At 41.3% G+C, this 23,392-nt stretch overlaps 1 protein-coding gene and 1 long non-coding RNA gene across 6 annotated transcripts in view; one reads left to right on the top strand and one right to left on the bottom strand.

The window, feature by feature from the left end:
- Nucleotides 1–23,392, bottom strand: part of LOC137332446 (uncharacterized) — a 137,052-nt gene that overhangs the window by 49,263 nt on the left and 64,397 nt on the right. The gene's annotated exons all lie outside the window — the stretch shown is intronic.
- si:dkeyp-72g9.4 (uncharacterized) lies at nt 8,755–19,990 on the top strand. Its single transcript, XM_067996291.1, has 2 exons — nt 8,755–8,933; nt 18,777–19,990. The coding sequence occupies exon 2, from the start codon at nt 18,779–18,781 to the stop codon at nt 19,811–19,813; it is 1,035 nt and encodes a 344-aa protein (XP_067852392.1). The 5' UTR covers nt 8,755–8,933; nt 18,777–18,778; the 3' UTR covers nt 19,814–19,990.

Raw genomic sequence — 23,392 nt, 5'->3', positions numbered from 1 at the left:
CAGTATCTTTCTGGTGAATCTGCGCTGTACCTCCTCCAAGGTCAATATATCCTTCCTGAGCGGCGATGCCCAAAACTGAACGCAGTAGTCTAGGTGGGGTCCTGAATAGTGATTACTAGCAAAAACCACTGCTTGCAATGACTTGGTTGGCCATCATCTGAATAAAGTAATTTATCACTTTTAAAAATAGCCCACAGAGAGTGTATATAGTTTTTGTACTTTTAGAATATGTATACACTGTATTGTCATTGAAAGAACCGCACAGTGTCATTTGATGCACTGCGTGTTAAGTTTCATCAGTTGTCTATAAATCAAAATTGTCATTTGAAAAGCAAGTTGTTGTCCCAATATCCAAACATTTTATGATTTGAAAATCTGTATTATAAATTACCTGGATATTTGAACCACGTGTCAGTATATCATAATCGTCCCTATAGTAACAGATTTATTGAGCCCGACACTCCAGTATCTTCTGAAATGCCGCTCACCCAAGCAGTGATGAGAATGGCCTTAATACAGCAAATTGGCCATCACCACTATTTACAATAGGGGGTGGAACTTGCTTAATGAGCCTTTCCAGGTTTCAGTGATGGTTTTGGCTAAAGGCCCAGCAAATTCTGACATTGCTATAACAGCGGCTTTATTCACTAACAGCATCATTTCCTGGGACTTTAGTGGCAATAGTATATGGCATTTGCCATTATTTTGCCATTATTATGGCACTATGGCCCAGCAAATTCCCAACCATTAACACCTTTAGTTAGATGAGGCCACATATGACTCTTTAATTGCTCTATTTCACAGTCAATAAGTGAATATACAAACTAATTGTTATAGCAAACCACACCTAACTTCAACTAAACTCCAGTCCCTCCTTAGAATCATAGAATTATAGAATGGTTACAGCACAGAAAGAGGCCATTCGGCCCATCGAACACAAGCTGGCTCTTTGGAAGAGCAATCCAGTTAGTCCCATTCTCCCACTCTTTCCCTGTAGCCCTGCAAATTTTTTCCCTTCAAGTATTTATTGAGCATTTCAGAAGACGCTGGAGAGTCGGGCTCAAGTATTTATCCAATTCCTTTTTGAAAGCCACAATTGAATCTGCTTCCACCCTTTCAGGCAGCGCTTTCCAGATCATAACTACTCGTTGCGTAAAAAAGGTTTCCTCATGTCGCCTTTGGTTCTTTTGCCAATCACCTTAAATCTGTGTCCTTTGGTTCTCGACCCCTCCGCCAATGGGAACAGTTTCTCTTTATTTACTTTATCTAAACCCTTCATGATTTTGAACACTTCTACCAAATCTCCTCTTAAACTTCTCTGCTCTAAGGAGAACAACCCCAGCTTCTACAGTCTATCCACGTAACTGAAGTCTCTCATCCCTGGAACCATTCTAGTAATCTTTTCTGCGCCCTCTCTAAGGCCTTCACTTCCTAAAGCATGTGCCCAGAATTGGACACAATTCTCTAGTTGTGGCCGAACCAGTGTTTTATAAAGGTTCAACATAGCTTCCTTGCTTTTGTACTCTATGCCTCTATTTATAGGGGATCCCGTATGCTTTTTTAACTGCTTTCTCAACCTGTCCTGCCACCGTCGAAGATTTGTGCACATATACCCCCAGGTCTCTCTGTTCCTGTTCCTTGTCAAAAAATTAATAAAAATACACCACCAAGTCCCAGTTAGCAGGCTAAGTAAAACTTGCTTCTGGTCAGCCCTATCAGTGAATCAGACCAATGCTTGCTCTGGGCCTGGTTGGCTCTCTTCTTAAGGTAGAGTCATTATAGTGAGAACTGTGGAGGGCACAGCTGAGCTCAATCCTGCCCTCACCCAACATCCACATAGCGGGAGACTGGATGATCATAAGTGGTAGGAGCCAATTGTTCCTCTCAGCCTAGGGAAACTGAGACCCATTTTAACACTTACATTGCTGACCAGGCTAAGATCAGATAGCCCAGCACAGATGAGGGATTAAACTTGGGACCTTCCTTGTCTGTATGGGGCAGTACCATGATCCTTCATGCATTTACCTATTGGGCAACCATGGGAGCCAAAAGTTCACATTTAGTGGGGAAACTGAAGGCAGGTTGTGGTATTCGGGACCAAAGATAAGTAAGCCAGTCCAAAATCCAGATTGTTTAAGTTACACAGTGGCGAGAGATGGATGTGGCATGAACCATAGCACCAAGGTGGTCTAGTGGGCAGAGCAAGGTTTGACTCCCAATGGCCTAACAGTGAGCATGCCTCATTCCTAGTGGTGTAGCAAATGTGTGCATGTATTTGTATGTGTGTAAGGGGAGGCAAATGTTGTTGATTTCTGCTGTTTGAACAATTAGTATGCAACCAATTATTGTTGGTCTCATAGAGAGAATCTGCATTTTCTGCTAAAAAAAGATAAAACTTGTAAATACTGGAAATCTGAAATAAAAATAGAAAATGCTGGAAATAAACAGCTAATCTGTCAGCAACTAAAAAGCATTATTTGAAACATTAATCTGTCTTTTCTCTTTTCCGATGAACCTGGCATTATTTCCAGCATTTCCTGTTTTCATTTCTGTATTATTTGGTAGTTTAATAAAGAAAGGAGTTTGCATATATTTAACATCTTATCATATTCTCCAGATGTCTCAAAATACATCATAGTCAATTAATTACTTTTGAAGTGTAGTCACTGTTGTCATGTAAGCAAATATAACCAACTTGCACATAGCAAAAATAGCATTACATATTTGAAATTATACTGCAGATTCCCAAGTCCAAATCTTTTATGTCAATTGTGAACAACAGTGGTCCCAGCATCGATCCTTGTGGAACACCACTTCTCACTTTTTGCCAGTCTGAATATCTACCTTCAACCCCTACTCTCTATTTTCTGTTTTGTAGCCAGCTTACTATCCATTCAGCTATTTGTTCCCTAACTCCACACGCTCTGACGTTAGTCATGAGTCTACCTTGTCGAAGGCCTTTTGAAAGTCCAAATATATTACATCTACTACGTTACCCTTGAAAACTCTTTCTGTTACTGCTTCAAAGAAGGGTAGCAAGGGCACAGAATGTACTCTGGGTGGGGGACTTCAATGTCCATCACCAAGAGTGGCTCGGTAGCATCACTACTGACCAAGTATTGTTGGATGACCAAGGATGCACTGCAATGCACTGGATTGACCAAGGATGCACTGCAGCAACTCGCCAAGGCTTCTTCGACAGCACCTCCCAAACCCGCGACCTCTACCACCTAGAAGGACAAGGGCAGCAGGCGCATGAGAACAACACCACCTGCACGTTCCCCTCCAAGTCACACACCATCCCGACTTGGAAATATATCGCCGTTCCTTCATTGTCGCTGGGTCAAAATCCTGGAACTCCCTTCCTAACAGCACTGTGGGAGAACCGTCACCACACGGACTGCAGCGGTTCAAGAAGGCGGCTCACCACCACCTTCTCGAGGGCAATTAGGGATGGGCAATAAATGCCGGCCTTGCCAGCGACGCCCACATCCCGTGAACGAATAAAAAAAAAAGTCCGGCAGGACATAACTGCCAGACTGGGCCTGCGGCAGTTGGTGAGAGAACCAACACGAGCGAAAAACCTACTTGACCTCATCCTCATCAATCTACCTGTCCCAGATGCATCTGTCCATGACAGTACTGGTAGGAGTGACCACCGCACAATCCTTATGGAGACAAAGTGCCGTCTTCACGCTGAGGGCACCGTCCATCGTGTTGTGTGGCACTACAACCGTGGTAAATGGGATAGAACAGATCTAGCAGCTCAAAACTGGGCATCAATGAGGCGCTGTGGGCCATCAGCAGTAGCAGAATTGTATTCCACCACTATCTGTAACCTCACGGCCTGGCATATCCCTCATTCTACCATTACCATCAAGCCAGGGGATCAAACCTGGCTCAATAAGGAGTGTAGAAGAGCAAGCCAGGAGCAGCACCAGGCATACCTAAAAATGAGGTCCAACCAGTTGAAACTACAACACAGGACTCCATGCATGCTAAACAGCGGAAGCAACATGCTATAGAGCTAAGCGATTCCACAAACAACGGATCAAATCAAAGCTCTGCAGTCCTGCCACATCCAGTCGTGAATGGTGGCGGATAATTAAACAACTAACAGGAGGAGAAGGCTCTGTAAACATCCCCATCCTCAATGATGGCAGAGCCCAGCGCGTGAGTGCAAAAAACAAGGCTGAAGCGTTTGCAACTATCTTCAGCCAGAAGTGTCAAGTGGATGATCCATCTTGGCCTCCTCCTGAGATCCCCACCATCACAGAAGCCAGCCTCCAGCCAATTCGATTCACTCCACGTGATATCAAGAAATGGTCGCGTGCACTAGATACAGCAAAGGCTATGGGCCCTGACAACATCCCGGCTATAGTGCTGAAGACTTGTGCTCCAGAACTAGCCGCGCCTCTAGCCAAGCTCTTCCAGTACAGCTACAACACTGGCATCTACCCGACAATGTGGAAAATTGCCCAGTTATGTCCAGTCCACAGAAAAAAGTAGGACAAATCCAATCTGGCCAATTACCGCCCCATCAGTCGACTCTCAATCATCAGCAAAGTGATGGAAGGTGTCGTCGACAGTGCTATCAAGCGGCACTTACTCACCAATAACCTGCTCACTGATGCTCAGTTTGGTTTCCACCAGGACCACTCGGCTACAGACCTCATTACAGCCTTGGTCCAAACATGGACAAAAGAGCTGAATTCCAGAGGTGAGGTGAGAGTGATTGCCCTTGACATCAAGGCAGCATTTGACCGGGTGTGGCACCAAGGAGCCCTAGTAAAATTGAAGTCAATGGGAATCAGGGGGAAAACTCCCCAGTGGCTGGAGTCATAGCTAGCACAAAGGATAATGGTAGTGTTTGTTGGAGGCCAATCATCTCAGCTCCAGGAGTTCCTAAGGGCAGTGTCCTAGGCCCAACCATCTTCAGCTGCTTCACCAATGACCTTCCCACCATCATAAAGTCAGAAGTGGGGATGTTTGCTGATGATTGCGCAGTGTTCAGTTCTATTCGCAACCCCTCAGATAATGAAGCAGTCCGTGCCCGAATGCAGCAAGACCTGGACAACATCCAGGCTTGGACTCATAACTGGCAAGTAACATTCGCGCCAGACAAGTGCCAGGCAATGACCATCTCCAACCAGAGAGAGTCTAACCACCTCCCCTTGACATTCAATGGCATTACCATCGCCAAATCCCCCACCATCAACATCCTGGGGGTCACCATTACCAGAAACTTAACTGGACCAGCCACATAAATACTGTGGCTACAAGAGCAGGTCAGAGGCTGGGTATTCTGCAGCGAGTGACTTGTCTCCTGACTCCCCAAAGCCTCTCCACCATCTACAAGGCACAAGTCAGGAATGTGATGGAATACTCTCCACTTGCCTGGATGAGTGCAGCTCCAACAACACTCAAGAAGCTTGACACCATCCAAGATAAAGCAGTCCACTTGATTGGCACCCCATTCACCACATTAAACATTCACCCCCTCCACCACCGGCACACCGTGGCTGCAGTGCGTACCATCTATAAGATGCGCTGCAGCACCTCGCCAAGGCTTCTTCGACAGCATCTCCCAAACCCACAACCTCTACCACCTAGAAGGACAAGGGCAGCAGACACATGGGAACAACACCACCTGCACCTTTCCCTCCAAGTCACACACCATCCTGACTTGGAAATATATCGCCGTTCCTTCATCATCGTTGGGTCAAAATCCTGGAACTCCCTACCTATCATCACTGTGGGAGAATCGTCTGAAGCGGTTCAAGAAGGCGGCTCACCACTACCTTTTTGAGGGTAATTAAGAGTGAGCAATAAATGCTGGCTTTGCCAGCGACGTCCACATCCCATGAATGAATTTTAAAAATTCAGTAAGGTTGATCAAGCATGACCTTCCCTTTTGAAATCCGTGTTGACTACTCTTCACTATATTTTCGGTTTCTAGATGTTTTTCTATTACATCTTGTGGCATATGACACTTGGACAAATAAACAAGCTCAAGGAGGTCCCAAAACAAGGGTCTAGCTTAGGGCTTAGCTCTAGCGCCGACACTTATGAATCTGTTCACAAATGACCTTCCCGACATGACTGCCAGGCGTTTTATTTACGCAGATGACATTACGCAATACAGGTCCTTCCACACCATCTATGGGTAAAGCTCATTCGTTTCAGAGGTGCAATGATCAGTGAATAAATGGGGCCTTTGTGACTCTTCTCTTTACCCCTGTGGCCAATTAGAAGATGTAAGCAAAATTCTTGCAGGCTGCACCCATCAGCAAGGGCTGCTTGTTTCCTTGCTGGACTTGCACTATGTCCTTCACTCAGCTATTGAATGGTTAGGACACTTAGACTAAAACGGTTGACTTGACAGTCTATGTAAATGCAATCGCAATAAATATAAAAACAGATGAATGATCAATTCATCTGTTACTTGTTGAGAAAGTTGAATGATGGCCAGTGGACTAGAAAATTTGCAGCTCTTCTTAAAATAGAGCCTTGGAATCTTTCACATCAACTTGAACTAGTCGACAGGGCACTGGTTCAACATCTCATCTGAAAGGCAGCACCTCTAAGAATGCAGCACTCCCTCAGTACTGCACTGAACTGAACTATCAGCCTGGATTATGTGCTCATGTACTAGATCGGAGCTGGAATCCACAAACTGCTGACTCAAAGGCGATAATGCTATCAAATGAGCCAAGCTGACATTGAAGATAATGGTTGAGAATTTCCTCAGAGTTACTCCCGCTCTGCCACGTAAACGAGGTTGCCAATGGAGTTACAGCGGCAGAGCAATTGCAGCTTCGAGGAAAATCTGTCTGTCAACATCTGTGGTGACATAAAAACATACATTAATGTCTCTAGTGATATCTCTGGTGCTGTGAGCTCCAAATTAAACTGACCACCCATCACCGATGCACTGATAGAAAATGTTGGTGATACTAGAAGTGAGTCAGTGATCTAGCAGTATCTGTTTATGAGTCTAAATAAACCTGGGTACTCATCTCTGTGTTGTAAGAGCTGGTTTCGCTCAAACTAGATTGCGATTCCCTTTTTCTGGCAGATCTTAAAATGTTTGTATTTATTGTGTTTTGCCTTCTCTCATATGAATGGGGAAATTTATTGTTCCCATTTTGGTCCGAAGATAGGCTTTTAAAGTGATTTCCTGTTCATTCTCAATACTGTCATAAATAACTTATGAGAGCAATTTAACCACCTCTATTGATAGTATATGGCTTTGTAACCAAGTTTTTACAATAAAATTACATCATAGTTTCTTTTTGTTGAAGGAAAATTCAACAGTCACAAGATGAAGACAGTTTGTAAAATTGCAAAACCAGGATTAAAGTGTGTTTAATTCTCTGATTGAGTTGGAAATATGTGGCACAATGGTTTAGAACAGTGTTAAACTGTTGAATTTGATTTTCATTCCCAGTATTTACAATCCCCTTGTTCAGATACTGGTGAAAGTACGATAATCACCATCTGATGCCAAAGAAATCATTTGACCAATTAATTCGGCCGCGCAGTGCCTGTTTTTCTGGCGCTAGCTGGCCTACTGAGCCCCCAATATGGTGGGCAGGAAGCACATTTCTGGCCAGAAGTGAGCCACCCGCCATATTGGAAAGGGAAAAAATAGGCTTCCTTTAACCATGCCTCAAACAGGCGTCACATCCCCACTTCAAGATTGGTTGGCCCCAAGCAGCCCACAATGCCTCTCCTGACCCCTTATCATCCCTCCTGGCCTCCCTTCCCAACCCCTGATCGCCCCCCCTCCCCCAACAGCCCATATCCCTGGACCCGATCCCTACGTTCTCTGTCTCAGCCCAAGCCCCAATCCCGATCCCGATTCTGGACCCCATCCCGGCTCCAACCCCCAACCTGACCCCGATCATGATCCTGGCTTCGACCCCCGGACCCACTGGTGTGAGGGTCATTCCAACGCCAGCAGCAGCCCGATCTTGCACTCCTCTTCGCCAGCTGGCTGTTGTGTCTCGCCGGCACCATTATAATGAAGCCCGAGGCTCAATATGGAGGGCGCCTCAGGCCTCACCATTCAAGTCCCAGGTATGTATCCTGTGCCTCCTGCGCGCCCAAAGATTTCATGTGCCCCCCCGCCCCGCACCAGCGTACCTGAATTTCTCACCCATTTTGTTTTGTCATTCCTGGGGCCGATTTTCCTAACCTTTGTCCCCATTCTTTGCTTGTAAAAACTGGAGAAAAAGGGATGGAGATCTGTTACGCCAGATTTCTGCACCAGGAATTCTCAGACTTCCCCAGGAGCGGAGAGCTGGGCTTCTTCTGAGCCCCCATGTGGCCGGACACAAAAACTGGCCACAGTTCAGCCTGGATAGGTGCAGCACATTTCAGGTGTACAGCTCCTGCCCAGGACCCGAGCTGAGTAGGGGGCCAGGAAAACTGGCCTCAACACTTTTATATTATTTACTTGTAACTAGCAGAATGACAACAGTTGCTATTCACGTAAAATGTAACTACTATTTCAAATTTCAGGCTATTGCAGTTTATTCGGTTTTGTAATGAAAGTTCTCAAATTGAAAACATTAGTGAATTATTATTTCAACCTTCCAGTGAATAATGAGTAAGGGTCCCCAGGTTAGGTCAAAACCCAGGAAGCTGCAGTAGATCCATTTCAGGTTTTCTAAATGACATTCCACAGTTATAAGCAGAACTCCATGCCAACTTTTCCTTTGATTTGAAGGATAGAAATACAGTGGAAGGGACTGTACTCACGGTACAGACTTCTGCAACAGTGTATTAGTAAAAAGTAGTACACCAGCTTGTATAGTACAAAAAGTGTAATTAGCACGACTTTAACTGACCAAGAACCTGTCAAGGTTCTGAATTTTATCAGCCTTTATTAACTATTGAAGGATAGTGATCAATATTGACAAGTTAAGGTAAGAGTTAAACTTTTTATTAAGTAATACAAATGGTCTAGTAGAGCACACTTTTTTCTGACAAATAAATGAAATGGCAGGGCAAACCTTTAGTGCTGTGATATCGAACTTTGCACAAGGAGTGGAGTTGAGGATTGCTACAAGATACAGATTAGATTGCAGCTGGAGAGGGATGTTGTATGTCAAGTACATAACATGTATTTTTTTTCCATAGCATCTTACACTTTTGTAAATAAATAAACAGCAGGGGCAAATCTGTATTTGTTTTAAGTATTAGCAGGTAGCTCCCAGAATTTCAACAGAGATGATTATATAAAAAATTTAGATCGGGTTAATCAAAGTTTTGACTTTTGTAAATAAATTGAAGAGAAATCCTTCATTAATCTTTCTTTCAGTGATATTAAACTATATTTGTCCCATATAATGTGACATAAATGCATTTTAATAGTACCAGAAAAAGAATGGGCCTGGACTTACTGGGGTGAAATTTGACTTGGGCGGGGACATAAAACGGACAGTATCACATCTGCCGCCTGTTATACGTCCGTTCAATATTCAGTTCCGTTGACTTCACTGGAACTGAATATCGGGTGGGACGTATAACTGGTGGCAGCTGCGATACCATCCGTTTTGGGTCCCCACCCAAGTCAAATTACACTCCCATTGTCTGTTCCTCAATGTTGCAACAGTTAATAATTGCAGCTGGCACTTTGCATTACTGTAAGTGGCACCGATTAATAATATTTGAATACTTAAATTGCATCATACTGTTTAAATTGGACCCAAAGCAGATTCAAAGAAGACTTCTAGTATAAGTGAATACTGGTAGTTACATAGATCATGATAGTCAAACAATTGCAGCGAAATACTATTTTTCATCAAAAAGATTTTCATCAAAAACCTTTGGAAGGTCTGGGTAGCATTACCTGCTCTGTAAGGACAAGGCACTTTCCTCCTGTTTTCATTTTAAGTAACAATAAACAGAGTGCAATCTTCTTCTCAAATAAATTATTTGCTTGTAACCTATTTAAATAACATACTAACTTTTATTTTAAAAATAATCAGTTTTGTGTGGGAATCTATCTACAGTTGGAAAATGCTGATACGATTGTTCTGATACTGAGTCTGTCAGATTTGAGTCCCAGTTACACCAAGTTATAAGTTGTTCTCCAGAGGAAATAGGTTGAATGGGGTTGCAAAGGTGGGGAGAGCTGAGGACATGGAGATTTGCATAAGGATTTTGAAATCAATGTGTAGGTTCTTCGACAGCACCTCCCAAACCTAGAAGGACAAGGGCAGCAGGTGCATGGAAGTTCCCCTCAAAGTCACACACAATCCCAACTTTAATAAAAATAGCATGGGAAGATTGGTGAGCTCAAGGGTAATTTTTTATAGTAATTATGTACTTATGTTTATTTCCTGATAGCTTTCTTCACAGCTTGCTAAATCCTTCAGACACCTTCTTGGGGTGTAGTACATTCTTCCACCTTTGAGTGTTTTTCTCTCTATCCTGACAACTTGCATTTGTCTCCTGCAGCTTTCCTCAGGTCTTCAGTATCTATCTCTGTCTTGTGACCATTTCTGATCAAATAGAGTAGAATCTCTGAACTGATGGTGCATTTATCATCCATAGAATGATTTCACATGTTTTAAGTAATAGACTTTCCATGACTTAAACATGAAATTTAAATCAAAAGATGTGGAGTGGATAATGCCGCTCCAGTGCAGTGGTGGCAGGACCACGGCTCTTTGGGTTCTATCCGCCCCTGCACTGAGCCAAGCTAACCTCATGCTGTAACATGAGTCAGTGCAAGGTCAGCTCATTTAAATATTAACACATTGGCCCAGAAATTGCACTGGGCGGTGAACGAACGTCGCCCACTGCTTCTTAGTTATAAACTCACCCACTAATTATTCACAGGCTTTTGGGCGGCAACTTGCTTCAATGGTGACCTGCATAAAGTGCAGCATTTTTTCCCAGGCTTCTGTGAGCTGTGATAGCGGGGACAGGAGCTCTCTCTCCCCTCAACCAATCAGCTTGAAGCATCCTTGACAAGCGTCAGAATCAGGAAGTGAAGGCTACAACAGTAAATTCAATATAAAATCAGTTAGAGAAAATTAAATAAAGAGAGGCTAAGAAATATCAAATTAAAAGATACAGATAAAAGAATCAGACAGAAGTAAAAAAAACATTTTTAGAAATGTCCAACAATTAAAATTGGATGTAGTGAGACTCCATACTTTTAACAGTTAATTCTCAGTGCCAGAGAGGTTGATTGGCAGTCATTAAGACTTACCACGCCGTTAAAAGTTAGTTTAGGCCTAAAAAACCCAGCGTACCTTTTTTTAATGGAGAGATAGTTCATTTCCAGCTGGGCAGGAGAGTATGTTCGAGCTGGTCCATTCATTCAGCTGGCGAGCTCTCCTTCCTGCGCAGCTTTCAAACAAATAGGCCAAATGGTAGAGCAACTTCTGTAATTCCGCGTTTGACTGCGCATGTGCGCTCGCCGGAAGTTGCTCTTCCATTTGCCCATAAAGCACAAAGGCCGGGGGCAGAATATCAGGTCCCAATAGAACTTGAAAGCCTGCTGGTCACCCTTAAAGGGGAACTGACTCAAAATTGTATGGCTAGTAGAAGCAAGACACAGAGATATGTGGGGCACAGCTTTAAGATGTTGTCTATAAATCCATTTCCAGCGAAGCAGCTGAACAGAATACTATATTAACAGGAAAACACCAAATAGCTGCAAATAAATACAGCAACGACTAGCAGCAAGTCACTCCCATTAAAGCTAAAGATTCCAACATATGGATGGGCCTTCTCCTGTTGCACCCAATTTACCCAAGTGTTGAGTGTCGTTTTTCAGGTGCTCTAGGAGCATTATGGGCGATCCTCTAATTTGTATATAACTTGTGCCCAAAATGTACCTAGCGCAAGATAGATGCGTAAACTCTCAATGCCACAAGTGCTTCAGGGGGTAATTAATCATTGGGGGTAATTTTGACTTTGAGTGATAGTGTAAAACAGGCGATATCGATTCAGCGGCCTGTTATATATCTCTCTCAATTTTCATTTCCACTTGGAATATCAGAGACTCACCTTATTGGGGGTGGGGATCCCATTAAATATCGTTGATTCGGACTGCTTCCTGCGTGTTTGCACCATGATTTTCTGGGCGGATTTATGAATGAGCGAATCCAAATGCTGCCAGGCACCAATTTCCCAAAAGGGTCCTAATCCAAATGCAGGACTCCTATTTAATGTTTTAATGAGGCTAGCATTCATTTCACACAGCCACCGGGGACACCTAAGGAGCACCTTAACCAACATGGCAGTGGCCGCCTTTTGTGCGCCATTCTGGGAAGGGCCGTCCCACCTTGAAATTGATAAGTGGAACGCCAATTTCATATCCAAAAACTGGGCGAAATACAAATGAATTTCCACCCCTTCTTGGACATCCCAAAGTGCTTCAGAGCCAATGAACTACTTTTGAAGTGTAGAGATACTGTTTGGTCGTTAAACTTGGCAACCAATTTGCACAAGTCTCATATACAGCAAATGAGCAGTTGATTTGTTTTGGTGATGTGAATGATGGCCAGGACACCTCCCTGCCCTTCTTCAGATAGTGTCGTGGGATCATTCACACCCAGCTGAACAGATGGACAGAGTCATGGTTTAAAATCTTATCCAAAAGCTGGTACCTCCAAAATTGCAGGATACCCTAAGTATTGCAGCTAAATTAGGTGAAGTCCTGGATTGGAGCTTGAACCTACATCTGTTGCCTCAGAGGTAAGAATGCCTCCACTAAGCCAACTGACACTACTAATTGGATGCAAACCACCTCCACAATTTAAAAAAATTAAATGTAAAAAAAAGTAATCTGCCTTTGGTCTTGAAGCTGAACCAGTTGTTATTAAAAAGTAGAAACAGACACAAATTTAATCTGAGGCATCCTGGTTGAGCCAATGTTTGTACTTTTTAAATTAAATTTGGACCGGTTCATATTGGGACTGATTCTGACTCTGCATTGGATTCATCGTTCAACTTAATCACTATTGCACTTTTAAAAATACAAAGAACATCTCTTTACTAAAAGAGGATTTTTATGAGTAGATCCAAATATCTACAGAACCATCTTAATGCAGAGATATTTCTTCAGTCCTCAAACAGTCGAACGATTGCATACAGTGGTCTAACTCTGGGTGCAAACCACTTCAAATAGCGATATTTGCACTGACTATAAGCGTTAGGGTTCTCATCCCCCAGCCCACAGGAAAGGGAAATAGTTGAAGAGCACAGCTCCTAACCATATACTTTTACAGCTTAGCAATGAAAATGTTGATTGTTTCAGCAGAAAGTAAGGCATTCTGGTCATCAAACCATTTTGCAAGAATGTCGCACTACAATAATCAGCAGATAAAGTAACCAATTAACTTGGAGTTCAATATATGTTAATCCCTTACTAAATTTTTATCTTCATCTAATATGTATTAGGACTCAAAACACTCAAACAGCTTGCTTCTTTAAATACTTTCAGTAACTAGTAAACATCAGTACAGGACTGTATTTTGAATGATACTAGAATGTGCATTTGTAGCAGTCCTTTTGTCAAGAATAAATGCAAAAACATTTCAAACTTTAGGCAAACTTACATAATACTATCAAGAATTTTGACTTTAAAATCCTACGGTTTGATTTCTGGAATATTTACACAAGTGTTATTTGTGGTGCATCTCTCACTGTAACTAATGCTCCCCTCTCTACATATACTGTTTATTGCATGTTGTTGTTGTGGTTCTGCTAAGCTTCTGTGTCAGTTCATCTAGCATGGGGCAGGCCAGTACTTAGTGCTCAGTTACTTTTAGTTGCAATGTGGAGTGCAGTTAAATATTTTACATATTTTTCTTTATGCCAAGTGCTACCTGCTGTAACCATGGTGCAGGTCAACCAACCTCCAATTAGGGGAGATAAAAATGACTCAGTCTAATAAAACTTGGCAGGACTAATGTCCCAGTGATCCATTGGCTGTAGTCAGGAGATTTGCTTTCTTCAAATATAAAGTTTACCAGCTGAAAATATTGCTAGTCACAGCCTGAATGACTGTAGAAAAACACAGGAATGAGATGGAAATAACATAGAATATACAAATAAGTATGCCATTGCATCTTAGTAAAAATAGCACTGTTTGAAAAACCTGTATAAAGGAGAATTCTACTTTTCCATAAGATATTGTGTTGTCCATATTATTTATGGATCTATTGTTTAAGAACATACTCATGGGTCTTAAATAGATTTGGTCTCATACCAGAATAACTTGCAAATCAGTGCAGGAAGTGCAGAACAAAGCCTGAAAAAGCTGGCATTAATGTGCCAACATAACACTAGGGCATAGTCGATGATTTGTAATAATTTGTTATTTCTGAACTGAGAGTACCAGGCTATCACTGGAAATGTCTAACTCCTGCCTTCACTCTCTCCCTCGCCATCACAATAACCCAGTCTTCAAATATCTATTCTCCGGGAACTGAAAGTCCAAAAATCTAAATTTAGCAGCAGGAAGCTAATCCATTGCAGCAGACACTGACTGAGTACTGATTTTCCAGCACTGTATGCAGTCTTGTCTGAGATTTCTCCTGAATCAAAGGGTCCCTCGTGGTCAGTGTTTATTGAGAAGCAACAAATCCAGTCAACGTTCACAGGCGCAAACTGCTCAGGTAAAGCTGTGAAATGAAACTGAAGTATTAATTTTAAAAGAGGAAGCATCTGAAGGTAAAAATGAACTCTGTATTGAAAATGTTATCCTGCAGTGCTCTATATGATACATTCATTTTATTTGGATAACTTCCTTTTAATGTGCAGTATTTTGTTCTTTCATGGTTTTATCCTGGGGATTGAGAGTGCATCAATATTTATGTACTCCAGCAGTGGTGACTTCTACCTTCAGCTTTCATATTATTGCTGATTCCCACCACAGTATTTTATGCAATGAATATGCATTTACTTTGTAAATTGAACTCTCATTCATCCAGCAATTTGCCTTCTCTTAAAAACTGTGTTACTGCTATAATTACCGTTAATTTTAGTTAAATGTGAACCTGCACTCAAATATTAATGCTAATGTAAGTAATGCTCATTAGAGAAACACATTTTAACATAAATCTCCACCCTGTATCATGATACTTATCAAATGTGATATAGCCAATTCCTCTGCTAGAATGGTATTCTCCACTTTATATTAAGTTGTTTCCTATTTATCAAGCAGAGCTGAAGTTTAAATTGCAAAGGTGTGTGTTTGATCAATGTTTGGTTATAATATTTTAGAGTTTACTGGTAGTAGGATTAATTTAGTGGATGCTATGGGGTAGAAATTGATCATCATTGCGCACTTTTTTGGGGGTGGGGAGAACCGGGACAAAAATTACCAATTTCGCAGGGCTATGCCCTGCACCCCAAGGACACCTTTTCAGATATTCACAGCATCTGCCTAAAACAGGTGTTAATACTAATCATGACCTATTGATCCACATGGACAACACAAATCAATATTAATTAATAACAGCCAGAACTGCATTCCATGCCTGCCCATTCATTTCTTCTCTATCCTAGTCCCAAATTGCAGCGTCCTCCCTCCCAAGCCAGGCTCTGGACCCTTGTTATCTCATGTAAGTGCAACAAAATGACACACTCCAGCCCCCACTCAGAGATTTGGAGTCCAGAGTCTAACTCCAGGTTTCTGTGGCAAGTGAGAGAAAAAGGGGAGAGTATGAAGCATACAGGAAGAAAAAGAAACAAGAATGGGAAAGTGTATGAGAGGCATACAGAGTATCAGATATACAAGAAGTAAGAGAGATTCAAACACATACACAGAAAAAGAAAGCAAAAAATGTAGAGAAAAAGACAAAATATGTGAGACATACAAAGAGGACATGAGATGTACAGAATACAGGACACAGAGAGCAGGAGAGACTTACATAAACAGGGTACGAATGAGAAACAGCCCAAGGCAAATCCAGTGATACCGAGACAACAACAAAAGTGAATTAGAGGCATACAGAGAAAGAAAGAGAAAAAGGGAGACAGAACGAGTAGAGGACAAACACAAGAACAGAAAGCATGAGATGAGTAGAGAGATAGTTACAGGAAGAGAGAAATACAAATTTTTCTAACTTTTGTCTGTGAGCAAGTGTCAGCTTTGGCTCAGCGGTAGCACTCTCATATCTGAGTCAGAAGGTCGTGAGTTCAAGGCACATTCCAGAGCATTGAGCACATAATCTAAGCAGACACTCAGTGCAGTACTGAAAGAGTGTTACACTGTCAGAGGTGCTGTCTTTGACATGAAATGAAGACATTAAATTGAGCCCCCAGCTGCTCTCTCATGTAGATATAAAATATCCCATGGCATTATTGGAAGAAGAGCAGGGAACTTCTCCCAGTGTGCTGGTTAACATTTATCCATCAACCAACATCACTAAAACAGATTATCTGGTCATTTATCTCATTGCTGTTTGTGGGAACTTGCCATGCATATATTGGCTGCTGTGTTCCACTGTTCTCTCAAAGCTGTGCACGTGTGCAACCATTCAGCAGTCTGTTGTCTGCCCCTGTCCCCCAATGCTCAGTCCCCAATGCTCCAGCTTCAGGCAGGCTGCTGTGCCTCTGGTGCTGGAGAGTGTCTGAGTGTCCGATCCCTCAGCTCCAGCTCCAGCTCCAGCAGTCGCATTATTTACTGCTTTGCCAGGAAATGCAGTCAGCGAGCTGCCGAATGGCTGCGCAGAAACCAGACCAGGAAGTAAAATGTAAACCGATTGGCGAAACCGATGCGTTTGTCAGTGGCCAATCACAGACCGGACCTATCCACCCAATCACAGACCAGGCATCTCCACCCAATCAAAGATCAGGCATCCTCACCCAATCAAAGACCAGACACCTCCACCCAATCAAAGACCAGGCACCTCCACCCAATCACAGATGAGGGGTCCATGACCAAACTGCTCCCTGCCTTACATAGAGGCAGCCAAAACTAATGAGACCTGCAAGATGCACAATTGTAATGCAATAGTTTTTGAAACCCTGCTGAGGATTCAATGGAGGGGTGGGGGGGAGCTTTAATTAAACTGTTCCCTATCCCCAAATTCACAATGACTGATTTGATAGCTGTTTTGTATTTCTGACTCAATTTTAAAATTCTGATTGCACACGATTTATTTCTGATTGAATCAGAGTCATTAAGCTGATTCAACAAAAAGCTGATTCGAATCATTCCCATCAGATATTTTTTAATAAAATATAACGAGACTAGTCTGCTCAATCCTAGTGCAACTTAAGAAACCTGTTTCATTAATTTTATAAATTTATCAGCCAATATAACATTAAATTGTTACAATTACCCATTGTTTTTTTTTTAACATTTGTTCTGTTTGTTATTTACCCTCAATAATGTTTTCTAAAAAGATCTTCCATTTAAAGTTGTGATTTTTTTTACGGTGGTGCACACAGCCTTTATATCGGTGCACAAACCCAAATTCATTCCGCAAATAGCCAAAAAAAAAATTAGAGGGTATATTGCTGTATTCCCTGTGTTCTGAGGTCATGAAAGGCGCTATATATGTTCTTTCTTTTTATTGTGTGTTCCATGATATAGTGTTCTGGTCATTATATCCTTTGACTTACTTTGAGCAATGCCACAGGACGTCTGCTAGTAGCTGAAAACAAGTTGTAACCCTGTCTGGTACTAGTGATGGATGGCACTAAATGGGCCGGATTTTGCAGTGAGCGGTGAACAAACAGCGCCAGCCATTCGTTAGACTTGCCCTTGCCCATAGACTTTCTATGAGCTTTTGCACGGCAAGTTCCTGAAAATTAGAGATAAAAAAAACATGCCGCCCTCTACAGGGCATCTGGGACCATCAGATTCCTGTAATGTAGGAAATTACTATTAATAGGTGGTTGAAGAGTGGAAATCTACATGCTATCCCACAACCAACGGTCAGATCAAAGCTCTGCAGTCCTGCCATATCCAGTCATGAATGGTGGTGGACATTCTCAGGGCAATTAGGGGTGGGCAATAAATGCTGGCCTTGCCAGTGACGCCCACATCCCATGAATGAATATTAAAAAAATTACTATTTATAGGTAGTTGAGGAGTGGAAATCCTTAAAGTGCCAGTAAAGAGCATGGAAGGGTAAAACTATCAATTTTCTTTATTATATTATTTTCTTCCCTTGTCCTTATTGCTCTTTTGGTTTAATTTTTTCCAATTCTTGAAATAATCTTAATGCTCCCACCAACCAGATTTGAACCACATTTTAAGAGAGTACAGTTCGGAGAAACTGTACCCCTAATTCTCCGATGATGGAATTGCAGCATCACTAAATTTTCCCAACTACACAGTCTCACTACATATATTTTCTGTTGGTAGGTGGAAGTTCTATTACAACATTGGGACCCTTCAGCTTGATTTAAGAGAATTGTTAAGTGCGCCAAGTCTGCCTTCAAGTGGAAATCTCCCTTTCCTACATTTAATCCACTGAGCATTGTGTCCACTGATGTGATGTGCTGGAGCTTCCTGCATACAGATTTTCTGACTGAAAATTAATAGATAGGCCATGGAAAAGAAAACTGCAATAGTAAATCATAAAGGATTTATTTAAGGGGGAAAGAAAGAATCAAAATGATAGTTACCTGTCCAAAATGAAAATAATTGCATCAGGTGACCTGCTACCAGAAAAGAATCCTGAAATAGATTACCAGATTCATTTTAAATGGATTTATTTGAATTTTAAAATGTTAAGTGGTGTATACGTAGGTTATCTTATGTGAATGAGCTCTCTTTTTTTTCCTAGCCATGAGGCCAAGCTCTAGACTGATCTTGGTACAGCACCTCCCAACAATTAGTGAAGCCTATGAAGAAGTGCTGCAGGATATAAGCACTAGTACAAAATGCCCTAATAAATATGACATTAATTCTGATTCTGGATCAACAGATGACTATCTGCAGTCTATCTGTCAGTTAGCAAAGCCAACATTTTCTGCACTACAGGACAGCTCATGTGAATTTCAGGACCTGAGCAAACTTAACCACCTCCGACAAGACCAAAGGTTGCTTTCACAAGTTGATCCTGATGCCTCTAAAATTAGTTTGAAGAATACTAAAAAAAATTATGCAGCTGATATCATTTCCTTGGACAATGTCATCATCATGTTTGAGACGAACAAAAAAATCTCTTCTCAGGTCAAGTTTGACCCATTGGAAGAACTATACGGGCAGAAAGAAGGGCTTCTTCCAAATATTTCCAAAAAGAATCCTACCCGTCTCCTTCACAGCAAGACTATTGAGAAAATAATATTACAGCAAAAGTCCAATACATCCTTAAAATGTGAAAAGTTAATAAAAGAGCATGATTTGACAAACATATTTAGTTTCCCACAAATTTCCTCCTCAGAGCTCTTACAAAGAGAGATGAGCTGCTCTGAATTGGATTTACAGAAGTCAGGCTCAAGACAACATAACACTAATCCAAACACAGGGACAAAGAGAATCTCAAACACCAGGAGTGACACAAAGATGAATTTCATATCTCTCAACAAGCATTGGTCTCGGCCATCCAAGGAAATTAGTCCAAACTGCAAAGTACAAAGGATGCCTAGAAAGCTGCAAACTCTGCCAGCTTCGTTGGTTGGAGATGTTGGAATCAAACGGCTGGAGTCTAAGGACCATTTCAAAGATACCCTAAAAACTCAGACAGACTCCCAGACCTTCCAAGGAAATAACATAACAGAGAAGCAGATCTTGATCAGCAATTGGTTGTCTGACTGCAGAAATGTCTGGAAAGATGCCCAAAAGAGAGCCTACTTACTCCCTGCTATTGCTGAAATCTAACAACAGAATGTCACAATTTGAAATTCTGCAGAAATGTTAAATTACAAACTCTTCCATATTTGTCAATGTTGGCTGTGTTTCTATGACAACTGTTATCTTACAGGTCTTCTATCTGCTGTCCTGTTACATGAATTGGAAAAATCTGGCATGGTTACTTTTCAAAAATAGTTTTTTTTAAAAAACTTTCAGTAATGTTTTATTTTCAATACAGAGCACAACAACTTAAACTTAAATTACTTATTTTAGAAGGGTTGAGAATTATTCCATTAAACAAATCTTCAGCCCTACTTTACGTTCTGCCATGCCACCTTTTAAAGCAGCTTATCACATCAGTAACATATTATTGTAATTGTTCCTGTGAAAATTGAACAGTTGATGAATAATCAAGAAACTTGAACTCGTACCTAGAATAATCTCAGTGGCGAGGTATATTGAATTGAAACAATTATTCTTTGAAATCAAAATCACATGAATTTATCCTTGGAGCAAATTTAAAATATAAATTAAATTCTGTTTCCTACTGCTACTGTGAATGTTCTGGTGCAGTAAATGCTGTATAAGACTTTTGATCAGCTCTTTATCTTCTGCTCCAGTATACTACAACATTCATTAGTGTCATGTTAGGAAGCAGTTTTGGAAGGTTGTGGGCTGCTACAAGACATGCATTACAGAACATCCTGAAGGAAAGAAGGATGAAGCACTTAGAGCAATATGGAATATAGAGTCAACATAGCTTTATGGGAGGGTGGTCATTTTTGACAAAACTACTGCAATTCTTTGAAGAAATAACAGACCTGATGGATAAGGGGAATGCAGTGGAAGCTATACATTTAGATTTTAGCAAAAACTTCTGAGACAGTCACACACAGAAGATTGGTTCACAAGGGGAAGACATGGAATAGGGGGGGCATCTTCTAAAGTGGATTGGAATTTGTGTGAAACAGAGCAAGCAGAATATAGCAGCACATGGAGCTGCATTAATGAATTGGCTTTGAATGAGGTGACCAGTGGGGAGCCTCAGAGATCAATGCACAGGCATTTAAAATGTGCGTAAATGATTTGGAAATGAGGGAGGAAACAAAGCCCGAAGAAAATACTACATTGTAGGTGGTAGCATGGCAAACAATATGGAGCAAATGGATCAAATACAGAGGGATTTATATAGATTAGGAAGTTTAGATCATGGGTGATAAATGTTGTTTAATGGAGATAAGTGCAAAGGTGATGAGACTGGTGAGTTGGAATAAGCTCTACTAATTTGAGCTAAACTGTCTACAGGACAGAATACAGGAGAGAAATTTAGAAGCACTCTCTTAACATAGCATGCAGCAGCCCTAAAGAAGGTATAGCTAAATGGATAGTACATTAGCTCCAGAATGTAATAATGAGCTTTTACAAAGGGTCTGTCCACTCTTAATACGGTGTACAATTTTGGTCACTACTACAGGGGGCTCAACCTTGCATTGTCAATGGCAGAACCACTACTCCCATTTTTTCGGACAGCGGGTGCTGGTAATGGTTCTGCTGTTGCCATTTACAGCTCCTCTAGACCCATCTTTTATTTCTTTACTTGTCCCATTACCACTCTCCTTGCCTTGAACCATCATCCCTTTTGTCATTAAATCACTCCTGCCCTCCATCCTATCACAGACCTTCTTCCATTTTGTTATTTCCTCCCCTCCCCTTCCTCCACTCCCTGCCTCTTGCCTGGCTCTGTACTTACTAAAAACTGTTAAATCTATAACTTCTTCCAGTTCTGACGAAAGGTCATCGACCTGAAACGTTTAGTCTGTTTCTTTCTCCACAGATGCTGCCTGACTTGCCGAATATTTCAAGCATTTTCTGTTTTATTGCATTGTCAGTGTCAACTTGGCCCAGTTAATAACACTCGCATCTCTGAGTCAGGAGGTTGTGGGTTTACAAGATCACAAGATAATTATCAATGAGGAAAGTTATTCAGCCCATCTTAATTTATGCATTCAGAGAGACTCTATCGTCCACCCGTTGTGTCCAATTGCTTCTTAAATGATTCCAGTGTTTTTGCCTTCACTAGTCTATCTGGAAGTTTATTCCACAGGTTGATCATTCTCTGGGTAAAGAAGAACTTCCTGATATCAGTCCTAAAATTATCGTTACTAATTTGAACCTTATTCTCCTCCTGCAGTTTAATTTAAAGTAATATTGCAGGTTAACTTTTCTATACCCTTGACAATTTTATATACTTCTATAAGATCAACTCACAGACAGGGGTCAAGTCAGATACATTTACTTCATGTCCCCTGTTAATCTGCCATTGTAGCTAGCTATGGGAGAAACCAAATCTGACAATATGCACTAAGGCTGTAATAGAAGACGGAGATGTAGGCATAAATGGCCCTCTTCAGGGCCTGCAGCTTTGGAGCGATAAGCTATGATGATGATCTCTCAGACACTTCCTTTCTAGTGGAAAAGCCCGAGTTTCTCAAGTCTTTCCTCAGAACTCAGACCCTAGACACTGGCTCACAGTTCTCTGCGCTGCCTCCAGTGCTTGAATGTCTCTCGTTTCTTGGTTTTCTAACTTTTGAGTATGGCAAAATGGACCGCAATCATTTCTTCCACTTCTTTCATTTCTATGTTCCTATCTGTTTCAGTACATGGGAACTGAATTGTGTGTACGTACTGCTGCCTTAATGCTATTTAAATACGAACATCTAATGGGTGTGATATAAAGGTAATCAACTGCACTTTAATAAGATAAAAAGGTGAACATTATTTGTCAGTTTTATTTATAAATTCATCTAGGCTTACTAGCAAATGATGGCATTTTACTAATTTAAGTGCTGAATATATACTATACTGGCTTTATAGCAGCATGCATCACTTCTGGAATGGTGGGTATTTTAATGTGCAGAATATCATTTATTACAAACACTGGACCAAACTATTTAGTTCCACTGAGACAAAGTTAATGCAGACTAACTTACCATTAAGTAAGTATCTGAATGAAAGTGCAGAATTAATGACGCAGCACAAAATGATGTGGATTGCATCCAGAAAAAAAAGTGAACATAATATTCTAGGTTCGATTTGAATTTAAAACTAGATTCACTTTAGCCACACTTCACATAGAATGCAATCTGAAGTGAAAGCAATTTGTGTATATCTAGACTTGTCCCTTAGGGTGTATAATACATCATACATGTAATATTCAGTGATGCTACGTGCTTACAAGCATACAGTGATGTACACTTCCAGGGGTCAGTCAATAGGACCACTGCTCTTTTTGATATATATTAATGACCTGGACTTGGGTATAGAGGGTATAATTTCAAAGTTTGAAGATGACACAAAACTGGGAAATGTAGTAAACAATAAGGAGGATAGTAACAGACTTCAGGAGGACATAGACAGACTGGTGAAATGGGCAGGCACATGGCAGATGAAATTTAAAGCAGCAAAGTGTTAAGAGATGCATTTTGGTAGGTAGAATAAGGAGAGGCAATATAAGCTAAATAGTACAATTTTAAAGGGAGTGCAGGGACAGAGAGACCTGGGGGTGTATGTACACAAATCTTTGAAGGTGGCAGGACAAGTTGAGAA

Source organism: Heptranchias perlo, chromosome 14, assembly GCF_035084215.1.
Source record: "Heptranchias perlo isolate sHepPer1 chromosome 14, sHepPer1.hap1, whole genome shotgun sequence".
Taxonomy (NCBI): domain Eukaryota; kingdom Metazoa; phylum Chordata; class Chondrichthyes; order Hexanchiformes; family Hexanchidae; genus Heptranchias; species Heptranchias perlo.
Note: the sequence above shows the minus strand (reverse complement) of the source record. Positions and strands in the feature narration are given on the sequence as shown.